This window comes from Leptonychotes weddellii, chromosome 4, assembly GCF_054177405.1.
Source record: "Leptonychotes weddellii isolate Sample4059 chromosome 4, ASM5417740v2, whole genome shotgun sequence".
Lineage (NCBI taxonomy): Eukaryota > Metazoa > Chordata > Mammalia > Carnivora > Phocidae > Leptonychotes > Leptonychotes weddellii.
The window spans coordinates 138,146,697-138,165,894 of NC_138372.1; the positions used below are offsets into that span (position 1 = coordinate 138,146,697).

Here is a 19,198-nt window from a genome sequence, read left to right on the forward strand (position 1 = left end):
TATTGATGATAATCTCTATGTCTTGGGAAAAAAACTGTTAAATACAATCCTTTTGTTTTTGCCATCTTCAAATAAGGGATAAAGTGCTCTGCTCATTTTATAGGAATGCTGCATTTGTGGGGCACCTGGGTGGCTCAGTCGTTAAGCATCTGCCTTTGGCTCAGGTCATGATCTCGGGGTCCAGGGATCAAGCCCTATGTCGGGCTCCCTGCTCAGTGGGAAGTCTACTTCTCCCCCTCCCACTCCCCCTGCTTGTGCTCTCTCCCTTGCTCTCTCTCTCTGTCAAATAAATAAAATCTTAAAAAAAAAAACCTTGAGGTAACTTCTAAGTGGTGTGACATGGCTTTGGAAATTACCAGCATATGCTTTACTCTATAGATTCACTCCATTTGTGTATGCATAGGTACTGATCCCTCTTCTCTCTTAGCTTTATCTCCTAACTACTCCCTAACCTAAAACTTTGCCAGCACACAGTGGTTTGCTCATCATTTCCCACTCATTGTTCCATTAGGGCCTATCTTATCCTTTCACATGTGTGCCCCCATCGCTCCCCCACTTGGCTCTCCTTCTTCAAAGTCTCTCTTCCCCGTGGGCCTTCCTGACCACTCCCAACTCCCTCTGACACACAGGTCCACACTATACATTGGACACCCACCACGTGTTGTCTGGGATTACTAGCTCTCAGATGTCAAGTTGAAACATATGGAACGGACAACATTCAACTACTTTTGACCTGCAAAACAGCAATCAGGTATGGTTCGATCTAGTATATGCACCTTCTCACCCCCAAATACAAGTTCTGTTTGTATTCCTAGTGTCTCCAATAGGCCCTTACACAGTGCAGGTGTTTGCAATTAAAAAGAAATCGATGGACTATTCTTAAATTGGCAAAATAGTAGATAAACTTCTATTTTAATCTGAAAATGTATCCTAATCCATTAATACCATCACCATGGATGATTTGGGATGTTTACTATACCCCTCCCCTTGCAAAAACATCCTACTACTGCCTAAAATATAAATATAAAACTTTATGGCACTAGAAGTTATGGCTGGAGGCACTGCTTTATAAACATTACAGGGTTTTAATAGATTCTATACTTCAGAAAGATCATTCTCAGAATTTTCATCAGTAAATTTTATATTCACTAGAATATATTTCATATTTATTACATAATTAGTTACACAATCCAGTGAGAAAAGAACATTAGGCACTTTAATTACATTACATAGATTCCTCTGTCCCTCTCCCTTATTGCAGTCTTAATTCCATATATAATTACATTTATTATCATGATAAACTGAAACTAAATAAGGAAAAATCTAGTGAAAAAAATATCCATGGTTTTAAAGCTAAGAGACTTATTATAGTATCTGATTTTGAGTGCAGGGCCCCATTGCTTTCCAAAATAAAAATATTCAAAATAGCATGTGATTATTGAATTGAATTTCACATTCTAAAGATAAAATACAATTACATCAGTGGAGAAACAGAACACGGGGCAGCCTGTTACTTTGAGTCTATCCCTACTGGTAGGCTCAGAATGACGTAAGGAAAGAAATTAGTATTTCATCACCTCTTTGCTTGGTGCTGTGGATGGATCAGTGAAGTCCAGATTTCTTTTTCAATGATTCCATTTCTTAGAGCCAAATTATCCGCAGGTGATGAGTCATGTCTTCAGAACTTGACCCCAAGTACATTTATAGTGTTTTAGGCTGAGCCTTTCATTCATGTAGTATTAGAACATATAGAAGACTTCATCAAGCCAGGTAAACATCTATTAGAGTGAAAAAAAAAAAAAAAGAACTTCATACTAATTGATTTCGATTTGCCACTTCTCATTTATGAGTCATTAAAAGCAAACTGTATAACTTTGGTTCATATTTCTTTTTAATCTTAAGATTCACAGAGTTCTGAAGTACCCTTGGTGAATACGGTCCATCTTAATGTCAAGAGAAAATGGGAAGGGGTCACATTTCTTCCACTGCTGGTGAGCAGCCCACTTTCAATCCCCAAGCTCTTTCACTGTTGAGACAGCCCTAGAGGACATTTAAAAACGTGAGTTTCTATCAAAGTTCTTCTTCCTTTATGATCCCAAAAACACATTCAACTTTGGCCATCTCAATCTTGCTTTTTCTTGGTAGAAAACGAAAAGAGTCTTTCTGTTGTGAAATAAACAGAGAGGTCAGAAATGTATGTGAGAGGAAATAATTTCCATAACAACAATAATAATTACAAAGTCGGGAATGTTAAAATAATATTAAAAAGGCAACAGAAAGGTTACATTTATTTAAAAGATGGTTATTTCAAGTGTTTTTTTCCCCCATAGAAGCTTTATTTTGGGGTAGGTGTCTGTGTTAGGGCTGAGAGCGCCTCCTGCTGGTATGCCGAGGTAGACCTGTTCAGAGGGCCTTTCCAGGCACTGGAATGTCCCCAGGTGACATTCGGATGCTGCCTCTCATCCTCTTCCCCCATCTCTTAAAGCTATGCAAATTTCCATTTTTAACTCTACCCCAAATCTTTAGTGCACACCCAACACAAATACAAATTTTTAACAAGTTTTGTATTTTAAAACATTTTTAAGAGGTTATGGTTGCTATAAACCCTCAGTAAGTGAATATTTGGCCTTCAGTATTTATGAAATCTTAAAGACAAGGCCGTGCCTTTGTCCCTGATGAAATAAATGTGCCTCAATGGGCAGATAAGCTAAAAATTTTTTTTTCTATGAGGGATTTGTCTTGATAGAGAGGCCCCAGGCAAAGTGGTTAAAGGAACAAACAAACTTTATTGGTTAAACAACAGATAAAGACTGCTTCAGTTCCAATAGGGGCTCTGTCATTTACTTGCTGTGTGACCTTGAGCAAGTTACTTAACCTTTCTGTGTTTTCAGTTCCTTTGGCTATAAACCAAGGATAATAATAATAGCTGGGTTGTTATGGGGATTAAATGAGTTATATGTGGAATGCAATTATAACAGTGCTTGGCTCAGGATAAGCTCTCTATAAAGGTTTGCTAAATAAGTTGGAATTCAATATACTTGGACGACTTCTGACATGCTGGCCCTGCTTAGAGCGTGAGGGAGTTGGCCTATTTTAGCATTGCTGCTCATCTGGGAGGCCATCTGAATTAGTTTCAATGTTGATCATAGTTGTGCTATGTGTTATCTATTGTTCCAGAACAGTGGCTCTCAGAATTGGACATGCATCAGACTCATCTGGAGGACTTGCTAAACACAGATTACTAGCCCCCATCCCTCGGGTTTCTGATGAAGTAGGTCTGGGGCCTGAGAACGTAAATTTCTAATAAGTTCCCAAAGTATGCTGATGGCGTTGCTCTAGGGATGACACCTTGAGAACCACTGTTCTAGGATAATAGTTCCAATCCTGGCTGTACATTAGGCCACCTGAGGAGCTTTTAAAAATTCTGTTGCCAGGCCCCTAGACCAATTAAGTCAGAGTCTTTGAGGGTGGGGCCCAGCCATGATTTGTTTTTAGAGCTCCTCAGGTGATTCCAACATGCAGCCAAGGTTGAGAACCTTTGTGCTAATCACTATGCTGCTGATGAATTTGAGTGATGGAGTGATTACTACCTACACTTTACAGGTAAAGAAATTGAAGCTTGGTGCAGTGTTCCCCATTGGGGTGCTTGCTATAAATGCTGATTTGCTAAATCAATCTTTTGGAGTGGGGCCCAGGAATTTACATTTTAATAAGCACCTCAAGAGTCCCTTAAACATTTAGTTTTTTGATCTGCCTGAGGACACATCACCAGTCTGTGGTGGAGTTCTTATCTCCTGTCTCTGATCTAAGCAGCCAGAAATGCTGGTATTATGAAAGAGAGTAAGCTTTGCATTTAGTCTGTTTTTAAATTTTTTTTACTGAGCTTAGTCACTCAAGAGAGGCCCTTATATTTTCATAAGTACTGTCCTTATATACTTTGTACCTTTATATACACAGCAGACTGTGTAACAGGAGTGGACTGATAATAAATTCCATTCAAATGCTACTTGGAGGTCATCTTTATTTCACTTACATACACTAGGATTTGAACATAGAAAGGAAGAGTTAGTTAAGGGCACGGCTCTGGAGTCAGACTGTCTGCTTCTTCCCCCATTGATTACTGTGCAACCTGGGCAAGTCACCTAACCTCTCCGCGCCTGTTTCCTCCCGTGATTTATAGGACTTTGGTGGGAATGACGTGGTAATCCACATAAAAGTGCTTACAACAGTGCCTAGCAATAAGTGCCTACTAATGCTTTCTAGAATGATATTTACTGTTATTGTTATCTGCCCAACAAACCTAAATGCTCCAAACAGTATTTAATAAACTTAAAGGTTGTTTTCTACAGAGTACACTGCAGAGAATTAATGAAACGAAATGTAAACCAGAAAGAGGATTAAAAAAAAATGCATGGAGTGTAGAAGAAAATCACTAAAAAATTTTATGTTCTTCTTAGAAATTTTCTATGTAAAAATTCAGGAGAGCATGTCTCCTGGCCCTCCTGGGTATTACAGTAAAAATACTATACTTCTGTGATGGTCCTCCAATTGGCCCAATCCTACATGGAGGAGCTTCTGAGTACGAAAATTCTGGCTTATTCTTAAAAGTAGAATGACTTTGGTTACTTAAAGGGGGAAAAGGACAGATTTATCAAAATTATAATGTATCAATTACATAATTTTACTCACAGACCTGGCTTTGTTGAATGTGGTATTTTTTACTTTTGCCTTGTTCTGGAACTTCAATCTGCTAAATAGATTAGTAAAATGTCAGTCAGCACAGCCTGGGGAAGCAAACACACAAATAATCTATTTAACTAGCACATTTCCCCTTCCACAATAATCCTCTTAATGGTCTCAAAGGCTGCCAGTCAGCGGGCACACCTGCCTCCCATCCGCACCTTCCCCCCCTTCATTTGCAAATGTAGGAACGTTGCAGAAATCGAGCCCCTAAAAGTGAAGTGAAGCTTCATGTTTAATACTGGTGGTTGCCTATAGATTTTGTGATTTAACAGAGCTTCTAGAAGGACTTCACACGAAATGAACTCCTAAATTCTGAAATAATCCACAGGGCCCCAATGCATACGCTGAATCAAAGCCAAATGGGGCTTGGATTAATCAAAAGGCACCATGAATCAAGTGAAGATCAAGCAGAAGTTCAAGACACTTGAATATACTTCATGTACATAAGGTAAGCTTAATAGAACAGTCAGGGTCCCAGCAGAAAACAGATGACACACTGCTGAGGAGCGTTTTAAAAAAGGAGCTATTTAATGGAGGTGCGGCCAGGATTAAAGTGAGTCAGTGAAGGGATGCTGGAGCCCCCAGGGGCTAGCCGTGAGGGGCTCCTGGGCCTGAAGGCGCACGGATAGCAGCTGCTACTGGAACGAGAGGAGCGAGAGCGGTGGGGAGGAGAGGCCACCTCCAGGAGCTTGGCCCTCCGCAGAAGGCTGTGCCAGCAGGAACAGAATCAGAGAAATCGCGCAATCTCACTTTTCTTCCACGCTCCATCCATTCTCGCTGGGTTTTCCCATGGGTGACCCCGGTGGGAGGCCTGAGAGCAAGATGGCAGCACACGGAGAGGAGTCTCTGGCGCGCAGAGCGGGGGTGGGGGAGAGTGGACAGGGAACCGGGAAAGGCTAGCAGTTGTCTGGGACAGCCAAGAAACATGACCTAGGCAGGGCTCGGGAGAAACAGCTCTTAGACTCTTCTTCGAGGAAAAGAACACTCTTCTTAAGCAACTAGTGTTATGTGCGGGTCTCAACGTATCACTCTATTGCCTTTCTCCTCCAACAAATAAACTCCTTGACTCTGGATCCTTGAGTTTCCAACCACTGCATGGTAAATAGAGGCATTTGTAAATGCAAGAATGAGGTGTGGATGAATTAAATTGTTTATTACTGCATATTTTTCATGAGAATGTAAGGAGGAACGTTTCAAAATAAGTGGGATAAATAACATGACACTGCAAAAGAGCCTTGTCTTTTAACTACAGTTAATATTGTAATAAAATAGATTGCTTGGAAGGATGCAAAGGACTTCCTTTAGGTTGGTATTAATAGAAATGTTCATATATTTGAAGCCTAGCTTAATAATTTAAAAAAAAATCAGTTATTAGGGATGCCTGGGTGGCTCAGTCTGTTAAGCATCTGACTCTTGGTTTCAGCTCAGGTCATGATCTCAGGGTCCTGAGATGGGGCCCCACATCAGCTCCATGCTTAGTGCAGAGGCTGCTTGAGATTCTCTCCCTTTCCCTCTCCCTCCCCCTCTGCCCCATTCCCCACTCACGCGTGCTCTCTCTCTCAAATAAATAAATAAATAAATAAAATCTTTTTTAAAAATCAGTATTAAGTCTTGGTAAATGAGAAATTAATGCTCTGTTGTCTTACGTGTTTTGCTATAGTATTATTGTTATTGCTTACAATATTACATTATAGCTTGTAAGTAGCCTTGTGCAATGAAATACAGAAGTTGGCGAAAATAGCTCAGAATCTTTCTCTCTCCTATTCTCCTTCATCTTCCTCCCCTCCCTATGTTGAAATAAATAAAACAGAACCTACTATGAATGTTAAGCAATTTCTGATATCTGTTTCCTTGACTTACTCGAATAAGGGCTTTAAATATTTTGTATACCAGGGGGAATAAAGTTGGTGGGGGGGAAGAGAGCAAATCCTTTTTTCATAATGCAGTATTCCTATACACTCTTCTTCATCAACAGGTAGTTTCTTTTAATAGTCTACTTACGCTCACATGGTAATTTCCCCCTGGCTCTCTAAAATTCTGTCCACCTGCTATGCTCAGACCAGTCTCAAGTGGGCTGTAATATATCTGTACTTTTTTTGTTTTCTAGACAGCACCAACTATTCGAAGGCTGACATTCCTGGGACATCAGATAATATTGCCCTTGCTGTTTCCCCTCCTCACATGTGACAGAAACACACTTCAAAGCATGATCTCTGAGCCCAGTGGCCTTTTACATTGTCTGATCTTGCACAGAATGAAAGAGGAGTGGAGAGGAAAATACATATGGTGATGGTAGTTGGCATTGGGAGTGAGAGGTATGAGGCAAGCCAGAATCAGAAAGCCATTTGGTTCTTTGCTATTTTCCAGAAAACCAATTTAGAGATTCAGAACCACTTTTTAGTAAACCTAAGGAAAAAAATACACAAACTAATAAAACAAACTAGGTACGGATTGTTAAAAATATAAACTGTTTTTCAATTCAGAAAATTAGTCACCATCTTATTCCTGATACCTCTCATGTATTCAGATTATGGTTCAACATACAAGATAATAATAATGATACACTTTCAGAAACTCATTAAGAACACATCTATTGCATAAAATATATCTGCTTTCTTTTCTTGATGTCTTTTAGATTTCTTTCAATAGCAGAGATTGCTGGTAGCCTACTCTATTATCCATCTGCCCTTCTTTCTTAGTAATACCACCCAAATTTATCTGGAGAGACAACATACCCTGTAAAAAGACTGCATTTGCCAGACTCCCTTGCAGGTAGGCGAAGGCCTGTGGTGTGACTAACTCTTGGCCAATGAGCCATAAGCTGAAATTCTGTGGGACTTCAGAGACCCTTCCTTAAAGAAAAGAGATGAGCCATTCACACTTACAAGCATACTTGCTGCCTAGGATGTGGATGTAATGACTAGAGCTCCAGCAGCCATCTTCAACACGAGTGAAAAGCCACACACTAAAGATGGCAGAGCAGAAAGGTCTCTGGTGACATCATGGGGCCACTATTCCAGCCCTAGACTGCCTACCTTTGGGTTTCTTTTATTTATTTATTTTTTTTTATTTTTATTTTTTTAAAGATTTTATTTATTTATTTATCAGAGAGAGAAAGAGCACAAGCAGGGGGGAGCGGCAGGCAGAGGGAGAAGCAGACTCCCTGCCGAGTGGGGATCCCGATGCGGGACTCGATCCTGGGACTCCAGGATCATGACCTGAGCCGAAGGCAGTCGCTTAACCAACTGGGCCACCCAGGCGCCCCCCTTTGGGTTTCTTTTAGATGAGAAAGACACAAACTTTTATTTTGCCTAGGACACTTCTTCTGTCTTGTTTTGTTCTTCATTATATATAGCCAAACCTACTACTAACAAATACACTTCATTTTCACATAATTCTTAAAGTTTTGTTCTAGTTAAAAGGAGCAAATAATAACAAAATTTATTTCTTAAAGGTTTTGCATAGGAGCATAGCTCTAAAAAGAATGTTACAATTTTTTTTCCGCTTCTGGTTTGCAATTTATACTGCCTTTAAGAATATAACATTCTGGGGTCCCTGGGTGGCTCAGTGGTTAAGTGTCTGCCTTGGGCTCAGGTCATGATCCTAGGGACCTGGGATGGAGCCCTGTGTCGGGCTCCCTACTCAGTGGAGAGTCTGCTTCTCCCTTTCTCTCTCCCTCTCCCCCTCCCCCTGCCCATGCTCTCTTTTTCTCTCTCTAATAAATAAATCTTAAAAAAAAAAATGTAACATGATTTTGTTGTATGTTTACATTTTTTTAGTGCATTTATTTGACTTCAAATTTTAATGATCTCTTCAGAAATGGTTCAAGTCTCGCCTTTGAAAGCATTGCCTATAGCTAAGTTAATTAGCTGTAATTAAAGTTAGCACTAAATTTCTTCTTTCAAAGCCTTTCTTCTTACTAGGATAAAATAATACTATTTAATCTGCTTCTAAGGACTATCTGCTTTTTTATGGGGTTCATTTGGTTACAGTTTCCTTAATTTTTCTGCCCCTCTCCAGATTCTTCATGATTATCAAAATCTTGGAATCTAGTCTGCCTTGCAAAATAGAGACCTCTGGATCCTAGTCCATACAAGCCTTTTATAAATGATACGTGTCAGTTCAGACTTCATGTGTTTACCTAGAAAATGAGTGAATGTCACAGTCATGCATTTATATGGCTACTTTAAGTTCCATAGAATGACTTGTTCTGGTCAACTGTGCTTTGTGAGGAAGCGCAGAACTCAGTATTCATGCAAAGAGCTGATCTGCTTGCTCTTTTCACTTTCTAGGGTCTCATTCTACCCAGGGGTTTGTAGATGAAATTTCTGGTTGAAATGTGGACTATCCCTACAACATCCCCTTGAAAACTCAGTTTTCTTTTTTAAAAAAAATTTTTAAATGTTTTATTATTTACTTTAGAGAGAGAGAGAGCGCGAGAGTGAGCGAGGGGAGGGTCAGAGGGAGAGAATCTCAAGCAGATGCAGCCCCTCCCACTGCTGAGTGCAGAGCCTGATGCAACACGGGGCTCGATCCTAGGACCCCAAGATCATGACCTGAGCTGAAATCAAGAGTTAGACACTTAACCGACTGAGCCACCCAGGTGCCCCCAAAAAACCAATTTTCCAGAGGAAGGGTCTTAACTTTCCTTTCCAAGAACCAAAATAAGAAAGTAAAAAAAGGACCTTGTGGAAATAAAACTTGTTGAGTATTTGGATTAAGCAATGCAATATTCACTAATATGCTGATTTCACTATCAGCCACGGGAAAGGATAGGTTTCAATTTGTGTGCAAATCTAAAGAATGTAGTTAGTGTGGTTGTTGTTTTTTTAAACTTTAAATAGGTCACTACCTTCTATTATTTAGCAAACTCTTTAGCTATTCATTGTACAAGTATTTCCTGCATCAAGTAGCTTACATTTTATTCAGCCACATTTGAGAGTACTTCTCCCTTTTAATGGGGCTACTTCAGTTAACTACTTTTTCTTCTTCTTTTTGTATATATATAATAATTGGAGCCTAAGGGGGTCCATCCTGCATGAGAGGTTGGATTTTATGACTCTTTAAAAACAAGCATCCATGATTCTTTCATTGCTTTGATTTGCTACTCTTTACATTTTGAATTGTTTGAATACCAAGGGGCAGTAAATTTTATTTTCCCTAGGAAAATATTTTCAGTTCTAGAAGAAAGAGAAATAAGGATAAAATGCAACTATCTTCTCAGAAAAAAAGCTGTAAAGTCTAGTAAAGAGCAACGTTCAACGAAAGATGTCACCCATCCTCTTATAAAGGACTCAATTTAAATGAAAACATTAGGGAACATTTCCAAATGTTTTCTTTTGCATTTTTAAAGATCAATATAACATTCTGCAAAAAAAAAAAAAAATGTTTATACATGTCAACTAGGCATTAGTATTTGTAATCATCTTTAAAACTCTAATTGTACTGTCTTATTTGGGATATGCTTGTATCATGATGGTGACAAGGCAAGTCAAAAAGTTTAAAATCTCAGTGTCTCTTTTTACAGCCTGCCGCCAACCCTTTCAGTGAGTTACTAGGCCTTTATTGAAGAGACACAGACTAGAAAAGCAAAGTTTAATTTTACACTGAGAAAAATTTATAGCCTTGAGAGTTTCTTTTGCTCTATGGTTTCTTTCGACTTCTAATGGCATTTTAATTTGGCACAGTCGAAGCTTCAAGAAACTCTGAGTTCTTTCTAGAGACAAAACGGTAGAGTTTATTTAAGTTCATCGCTGCTGTGTTAAAGACCTCTCAGGATCCTGACTTTATGATGTAGTTTTTATGGAAAATCTGGAATCTTCCATCTGGGGGAAAGCAGAGATACAAGGATAGAGAGCAATGTCAGGACACTTCTCTTGGAAAAATGGCTTGAATTCTAAAGTCAGCTCATTAGAGAAGGCAGAGGAGCTCATTTCTGGGAGGTTGGGTTCTTCACCAGAGGGCCAGAATTCATCCCTGTAGGTTAATGTTGGCTGATGGTGGGAACTTAAAGTGAAAAAGATACACAGATAAGAGCACTTACCATTTCTGGATTCTCTGCAGCTAGCTTTAGCATCTTTTCTGAGATCATCTTTTTCAAGCAGCTACTCAGCAAAAAGGCCTGAAGAACCCAGAAATAAAGTCTCTCAACTGAAGAGATCTTGTCTTTCTTCCTTCCTCACACCACAAAGCAGATTTTGAACTCTGCTCTCCAATAGCACACTTTGAAGAATTTCGATTTCATCTTTAATTTCCATAAATTTGCATAATATGCAATTAGCAAGTAGCCATACATTTTCTTAATTACATGGATGTACTTAGGGTAGATTTTTAAAAAGACAGAGAATCATTACATTTACTAATCATTTTCCCTCTTAAAACTTCCCCTCCTATTTTTTCCTATTACTTTGTAAGCAGCTCATGTTTTACAAGCAACAAATAATAAAAAGTGCTTATTACTGTAATCAAATCAACTGACGATGGTTGATCTTACATTTAATTGTATACATAATTATTGACAGACCTGTTACTAGGCATAAACCTGTCTGTTTGAAAGGGTATATTAACACCTTATGGCTTTTACTGAACCCAAAAAAATTGTTTTTCAGCACTTTCTTATTTTTCTGGCATCTTTAATCACTCACTTTTAAGACTGATGGTTGCTCCATGATCACCTGTGGCTTTTTGCTGGCTCATCGTTGGTGCCAAGACCCATGTTAGACATCTTGCTACACAAAAGCTGGGGTTTCCTTTTTCCAGGATCTTCACTCCACGTGCCCATTTAAGTTTCCCTGTGATTTCCCCACTTGCTCCTTTCCCACTAATCCTCTTTCTCCTTTGTCCTGCTTGCAATGCTTGGCTTGCACTTTTCTCTTTTGGCCCTACTAAAGTTTGAGACAACTGAAGCTCAAAGCTTGAGGTTACAGGCTCTTAGTATAAATTTATGCTCAAGGATGGTCACTGCACTGAAGGGAGGGGAGTGATGGAGAGGAGGAGAAAGGAAAGAGAGAGAAAACCCAGGTTGGGATCGTGGCCAAAGCAGAGACTCTTGGAGGATAGGACATAGAAAGTAGAATTAGAGGGAGAATGGCTACATATGGGTAGCATCTCAGAGTCTTGCAGGACTGTAGAGATTGACTAATTTATTTCGTTTAAGGGGAGAGAAAGGAGGTAGAAGAGAAGAAAGGCACTGCTACCAATAAAGAAAAGAGTAGAAGACGTGGGATTTACATACAAAAACAAATTCTGATTTCCTGGTTTAGCTAAAAACTAACTCTTTTATCTGTGCATATATATAACCTACACAAAACTAGGATATGAAATAGTTAAACAACATAACCTGAGTTGATAGAGCTTGGAAGGGTGTTTAATAATGCCCCATAAGATGTGGACCGATTCCATATTCCATACGATGTGCACAAATATGTAGGTTAAGACTTGGCTATAAACCAGGTAAGGCTTATTCAATATAAAGGCAGTGAGCTATTGTTTAAAGGGTCTAGAAAATATTGGGGTCCAAGGCCTCATTTGTATTTGCAAGGCACACAAGCCACATTTCTTCCTTTTGCAGGAGTAGCTCTTGGGTACGTATCAATAAACCCACACTCCAAAGGAAATAAGAGCTTACTAGGAATCCTTTAAAAGAATGTTTATTGCACTCTCTATAGTGGCTTAAACTCATTTGGTACAGACTAGATTAAAAGACCATAATAAAATTTAACTACTGCATTTAGCATTCTGGGCAAGGGTAGGTGGATTCACTGCCAAGATCTATCTGCATCTCTCCAAGTGACTGCAAACCATCCTACCATTTCCCTAAGGATGTTTCATATTCAAGGTGAACCTGATGGCCCATTTCTTTACCCTAGAATTTGGTTTAGCTCTTCATGTTTTTCAGAGGACCTTGGTATCTATTATCTTGTGATCACAACTATACTAAAAGTAGAGTGTCTCAGGGAGCTTCGGTTACCTGAAACCACAGTGCTCCATGGAACTTAGTGTGATCGCCAGCGACTTAAGTTGAATGAAATGCTGACGCAAAGATTACTTTGATATTCTGGTTTTGTTTTAGAACATTTGTAGTTTTGATTCTAATTTGAAATAGCTTAAGTTATTTCATAGAATTTTTCAGCTGAATTTGGTGTTTAGAAAATTAAGTCTTTTTAAAAAAAAATTTTATTCCAACTTTAATTACAAAGCCATGGAAGACCTGGATTGTTGTCCAACAGTCTCTCCTCTCCTACTAGAACCTTGATTTTGTCTGATGACAAAGTGCCCAGCTCATGCTTACTCTAAGCTGATCATGAATTTTGTTCTTTTTTGCTAAATACTTGATTCTCAGATTCCCTTGCAGCTAGGAGTGTTCACGAGACTCAGTTCTGGTCAATGAGACATAATGGAAAGTCTACTGGGGCTTCTGAGGCAAAGCTTTTGCCTTCCAGATAAAAGGGATGTCAATCATCTACCTCTAGTATTCTTGTTAAGTGAGATAAAAATCTGTATTGTCTAAGTCAGAGGTCAATAAATCTAGCCCCTCACTTGTTTTTATAAATTTTTATTGGCAAACAACTATACCCATTTGTTCACATATTGTCTGTGGCTACTTTTGTACTACAACAGAGTTGGGTAGTTGTAACAGAGACCAGATGGACCCCCAAACTAAAATATTTACCATCTGGCCCTTTGAGAGAAAATTCACCAACGCTTTGTCTAAGCCACTATTAGTTGAGTCTTCTGTTATTTAGTAACTAAATTCATTTGTAATCGACATGAAGCCTGTGGTGACCAGTAAAATAAAACAAAACAAAAAATAAACCAAAAAAAAAAACAGTATTATAGGCCAAAAAGGAGGGTGTAGAGCATATTCTAGTACTCTGCTCTGGTTGGGTTAGGGTAATGTGCTTTGTTCACCCCAGCAAGCAGGAGAGCATTTCAGTGCTGGTTCTCATATGCTGTCCCAAGAACTCACCTGCTTGGTGTAAATAACAAACCACTGCCAGCCACTGTCTTCACTAAACTGAAATCTGAGCTCTAAGTTCTGGTTGAGAGTTTGCTGGGGTCCCTCCATATTCGGCAGAGTTCCCTACAGAGAAAAGATAGTATTTGATCTCCAATAGAAATTTAAGCAGCTATTAACTGCTGGGCAAAATATTAAAACAAGTGATATAGTCACTATCCCCAGGAAGCTGTCAGTCTATGAGGGGCTATGAAAGTAAGTTACCACAGTTTGGTATGATAAGTATTGTAAGTATTGTAAGGGAAGCAAACCCAGGTCTATGGAAGGAGGTAGGATGGGCACCTAATTTGGATGCAATCTGTGGGGCAGAGGATCACAGACAAGGACTTTATACAGAATAAGAGCTCCAGAGAGCTCTTTTCAGATGTTTGGCTGAATAATGATCTGTCCATGCATGGGAAGAACCCTCATACATCACTGGTGGGTACATAACATCAAGCAGACTATTTGGAAAATAGTCTAGAAGTTCCTCACAAAATGAAATATGGAATTACCATCATGGTACCAGCAATTCCACTCCTAATCATATACCCAAGAGAAATGAAAACCTATGTCCACACAAAAACTTATACACAAATGTTCATAGCAGCATAACTCATAACAACCAAAAGAGAGAAACAACCCAAATGTCCATGAATGAATGAATAAACACAATACAGTATATCCATACAACAAAATAGTATTTGATCATGAAAAAGATAAAGTGTTTATACATGCTATGGTAAGGGTGGACTTGGAAACATTATGCCAAGTAAAGGAAGCCAGTCACAAAGATCATATATGATTCCATTAATCATGAAATGTTCAGAATGGGTGAATCTATAAAGACAAGCAGATTGGTGGCTTCTTAGGGCTGGTAGGAATGGGGGGATACAGAGGTGAGCTAAGGGGTATGGGACTTCTTTCTGAGGTGATGAAAGTATTCTAAAACTGATTGTGGTGATGGATGCAAAACTCTGGGAATGCATTAAACACCCCTGAATTGTACACTTTATATAAGTGAATTGTATGGTATGTGAGTTATATCTTGATAAAGCTGTTACAAAGGAAGGGAATGACTGTGTATGTAGTACTGGGGGAGGGATAGACATATGCATCATGGAACAGACTAGAGAATCCAGAAATAAATCCACACAAATATGCCCAGCTGATATCTGACAAAGGTGCAAAAGCAAGTCACTTAAAGGACAGGCTTTGCAACAAATGGTGCTGAGTCAGTGGACTTCCACAGGCAAAAAAGGGAATGTCGTTCTGAGTTTCACACCCTAGATGAAAACTAACTCAGAATGAGTCATGGACTTAAATGTATGACCTATAACTGTAAAACCTTTAGGAAAAAACTCTAAGAAAAAAATCTTCAGGAACCAGGGTTTGGCAAAGAGTTCTTAGATTCAACACTAAAAGCACAGTCTATAAAATGAAAAACTGATGAATTAGAATTCATCAAAATTAAAAACTTTTGCTCTGTACAAGACCCTGTTGAGAGGATGAAAAACTAGAGAGTGAGAGAAAATATTTGCAAACCACATATCCAACAAAAGACTAGTAACTAGGATATATGAAGTACTCTCAAAACAACAGTAAAAAAAAACAAAACAAAAAAACCCAAACAATCAATTAGAAAATAGGCAAAAGATATGGAAGAAAACATTTCACCAAAGAAGATAGACAAGATGGCAAATGAGCATATGAAAAGATGGTCAGCACCATCAGCCAGGAGGGAAATGCAAATTAAAATCACAATGAAATGCCATTCCACACTTAGGTGAATGACTAAACTGAAAAACAGTGACAACACCAAATGCTGATGAGGATGCAGAGAAACTCCATCACTCATGCATCACTGGTGGGAATGGAAATTAGCACAGCCACTCTTGAAAATCGTTTGGCAATTTCTTAAAACACTAAGCATGCAACTTCCAAATAACCTAGCAATTGTACTCCCAAGCATTTATGCCACAGAAATGGAGATTTGTGCTCCAAAACATACGTATGAATGTTTATAAGAATTTTATTCATAATAGCTAAAAACTGGAAACAACCAGGTATCTTTCATTGGGTGAGTGGTTAAATAAATCTTGTCCATTCCATACCATGGAATACTGCTCAGCAATAAAAAGAACCGAACTACTGACATATACAACAATCTGAGTGAATTACTAAAGAATTATGCTGAGTAAAAAAAGCCAGTCCTTAAGGCTACATATGATTCCATTTAAAGAACATTTGTAAGGTAATCAATTCCTTGTTTTTGTTTATATTTTTGCCTCCTAAATGCAGTCAATTCTTATTATTCACAGTAGTCCTGTTCTATAAAGTCACTGTAAACACTGCATTACTGAACACTGAGTCATTGCTCCAGGGGAAATGCACGGTTAGGTTCCTGCAAACCTCTGGTCACAACATTTTCATCAACTGACCAGTACATAATCTTGTTTTAGGTTTCTAAAACCTGTTTGTGTTTTTATTTTTTATTTATTTATTTATTTTAAAGATTTTATTTATTTATTTATTTGACAGAGAGAGACACAGCGAGAGAGGGAACACAAGCAAGGGGAGTGGGAGAGGGAGAAGCAGGCTTCCTGCAGAGCAGGGAGCCCGATGTGGGGCTCGATCCCAGGACCCCGAGATCATGACCTGAGCCGAAGGCAGATGCTTAACGACTGAGCCATCCAGGCGCCCCGTGTTTTTATTTTTTTAAGTTTTATTGAGGTGTAATTGATGTAAAAAAATAACCCTGCACATATTTAATGTACACAATCTGATGAGTTTGGACATAAGCATACATTCATGAAACCATCACCACAATCAAAGTAATGAATATATCCATCACTTCCAAAAGTTTTACGTAGCACTCCTGACATGACACAATTATAAAAATAACAAACAGATTAGTGGTTCCTTGGGGCTAAAGAGAGGTGTGGCGAGAGAAAGTGAGTAGAGCTCTAAAAGGCCAGCATGAGGGGTTCGTGGGATAATGAAAATGTTTGGACTCCTGCTTGTATCAATGCCAATATTCTGGTGTTGATGTTGTGCTATAGTTTTGCAAGATGTAACTAACAATTTGAGAAAAGTGGGTGAAGAGTACACAGGATCTCTGTACCATTTCTTACAACTGCATGTGAACCTACAGTTACATCAAAATTAAAAGTTTAAAAAGAATCAACTGTTTAAAAGCAAAAATAATTATAATGCAGCATGAGGATTATATATGTAGAAATATGGCAATAAATATCACAAAAGGGGAAATAGAAGTACAGTGTTGTTACACTTTTTGTGTAGTATAATAATTAAAAGTGGAATGTAATAAGTTCAAGAAGTCTAAAGTAACCATAAATAAATGAAAAGGTACAACTAAAAAAAAATGGTGTAAATACATGGAATCATAAAATACTTAATCAATAGAAGGCAGGAAAAGAGGGGAAAAACTGATAAACCTCAAAGAAATAGACAAATCCACAATTAGGTTTGAAGGTTTTAACATTCCTCTTCTCTCAGTAACTGATAGAACAAGTAGAAAACATACAAGGATACAGGAGATCTGAACGCTGTCAACTGCTTGACCTAATTGATAACTTACAGAATACTTCACCCAGTAGTGGCAGAATACACATTCCTTTCAGGTATACATGGAACATTCACCAAGATAGACCAGATTTGGGGCCATAAAACAAGTTCCTGTAAGTTTAAAAGACTGAAATCATATGCTGAAAATGTCAAGATTGCTGGTTTGGCCTTTAGCAGGTGGTAGAAGTCGTATTTACCAAAATGGGGAACACAGTGGGGAGGATCTCTAGGATGGGCAGGAGAGGGCAAGGATGAGTCTGGTTTGGGAAAAGGCTGCGTTCGGGATGTCCATGAGACACCTGGTGTAGATGTCCAGAAGGCATTAGGAAATACTGGACCTTTCGACAGGGAGGTAGGCAATTGATTTCAGAGAATACGTAGAGGAAAGATGGAAATGGAACCCCAGGGGAAACGAGCACTTCAGAAGTGCTCAGAGGAAGAGGCAGCCCACAAAACAGGGGAGGAAGGAGAGGGAATTCTGAGAAGCAAGTAATGGTTGACAACACCAAATGCCTCAGAGAGGTTTAGTATTGTGCCAGCCAAAAAATCCCTGTGGATTCCAAGGATTTAGCAACTGGGGGTCGCGGTTGTTCTAATAGTGTTTGTCCTCTCCGAGTTAACCCCAGTTTCCTGTGTAAAGGGGATAATCCCGCTTAGTTCACTGAGTTATTGCAAGAATTTAATTAAATAGATGTGGCAGCAGCCAGAACAGCATCTGATACAAAGTAGGCACTCAATACATCTGATCATAGCATTTCCTCTGGGAGGAGATGGCAATGTAAGTATGAGGCTGGGGATCCTTGAGGAGAGCTCTACTGGTCAGCATCCAGTTTCCAAGCGTAGAAATCTTGTCAGTACTGAGTCTGTATTAAGTAGTCCATAAACAGTAGCCATTGTTTCTCTATGCTGTATTACTATAAGCAGCCTCCAAGCAGTAAAGAAGCCTGTTGTTGCCAAGTGGGAAGATGGCTGTCTCTACTGTTATGGATGGGCCACTTGCACCAGACCAGAGACAGGTTTTACCATTAGGTGATGCTTCATGTGGCTTAGATGCCGGTCCACTCAAGGTAGTGATGCAAACGGCAGGCCCATCTCCCTACTGCCAACTTTGTCATCCAAAGACAATAGGATTTTTAAACCACTGGTAGAGACTTTAAATCATGGGTAAGGCAAAGTGCCAAGATACTTACAAGGAAAGTGACCTCCCAGCACTTCACTCTGTTCATCTGGAAAATGATTTCCTGGGTCTGGTTGTCAGGCAGGGTTATGCAGCAGCTGATCTCATTATTGCCAACAGAGAGGACGGCCCCACAGCCTGGTTCTGGGTAGTCACAGGTACACGGATCCAGCTGCAAGTACCCATAGTGCCGGACCTCTTGGGACAGCTCCAGAAACTGCTCCGGGGGTGAAGGTAGGGCAAAAGAAGCAAGAGACTGCTTGAAAAAGGTGACAACCTTATGTCAGAAGCTACTGCCATTCTCGTGGAACACACGGAATTGAGCCACAGTGAAAGCACCTTTTTCTTCTGGATGATACAAACGAAGACAATGTCCTTTGTGCTCCCTGACAATAAGGCCTGGGGAAGTTCATGGTGCGTCCTGCCAAGGCTGAACCATTTCTGCCTCATTCACCATTGTGTCTCTGCTCCCATTACAGTGCTTGGTACATAGTGGGAACAAAAATATTCAGTGACTGAATGATGAATGGAGGAGAATAGAGTGAATCAAATGAATGAGTAGATAGGATTCTATCTCAGCAAATTACAACAGCAAAATAAACAAAAAGTGTACATTTAAAATGCTGTTTGGGGGCGCCCGGGTGGCTCAGTCTGTTAAACAGCCAACTCTTGGTTTCGGCTCAGGTCATGATCTC

At 39.3% G+C, this 19,198-nt stretch overlaps 1 protein-coding gene across 1 annotated transcript in view; it reads right to left on the reverse strand.

Annotated features, from left to right (window-relative positions):
* Positions 1-1,131: 1,131 nt before the first annotated feature.
* The window catches only part of SNX31 (sorting nexin 31), a 57,728-nt gene continuing 39,661 nt past the window's right edge, over positions 1,132-19,198 (reverse strand). Inside the window, exons 10-14 of the mRNA XM_081817208.1 lie at positions 18,517-18,720; positions 13,712-13,825; positions 10,787-10,864; positions 4,694-4,750; positions 1,132-2,163 (exon numbers count right to left, since the gene is read on the reverse strand). Coding sequence (XP_081673334.1) covers positions 2,071-2,163; positions 4,694-4,750; positions 10,787-10,864; positions 13,712-13,825; positions 18,517-18,720 — 546 coding nt within the window. The 3' untranslated portion in view covers positions 1,132-2,070. The remainder of the gene's footprint in view (positions 2,164-4,693; positions 4,751-10,786; positions 10,865-13,711; positions 13,826-18,516; positions 18,721-19,198) is intronic.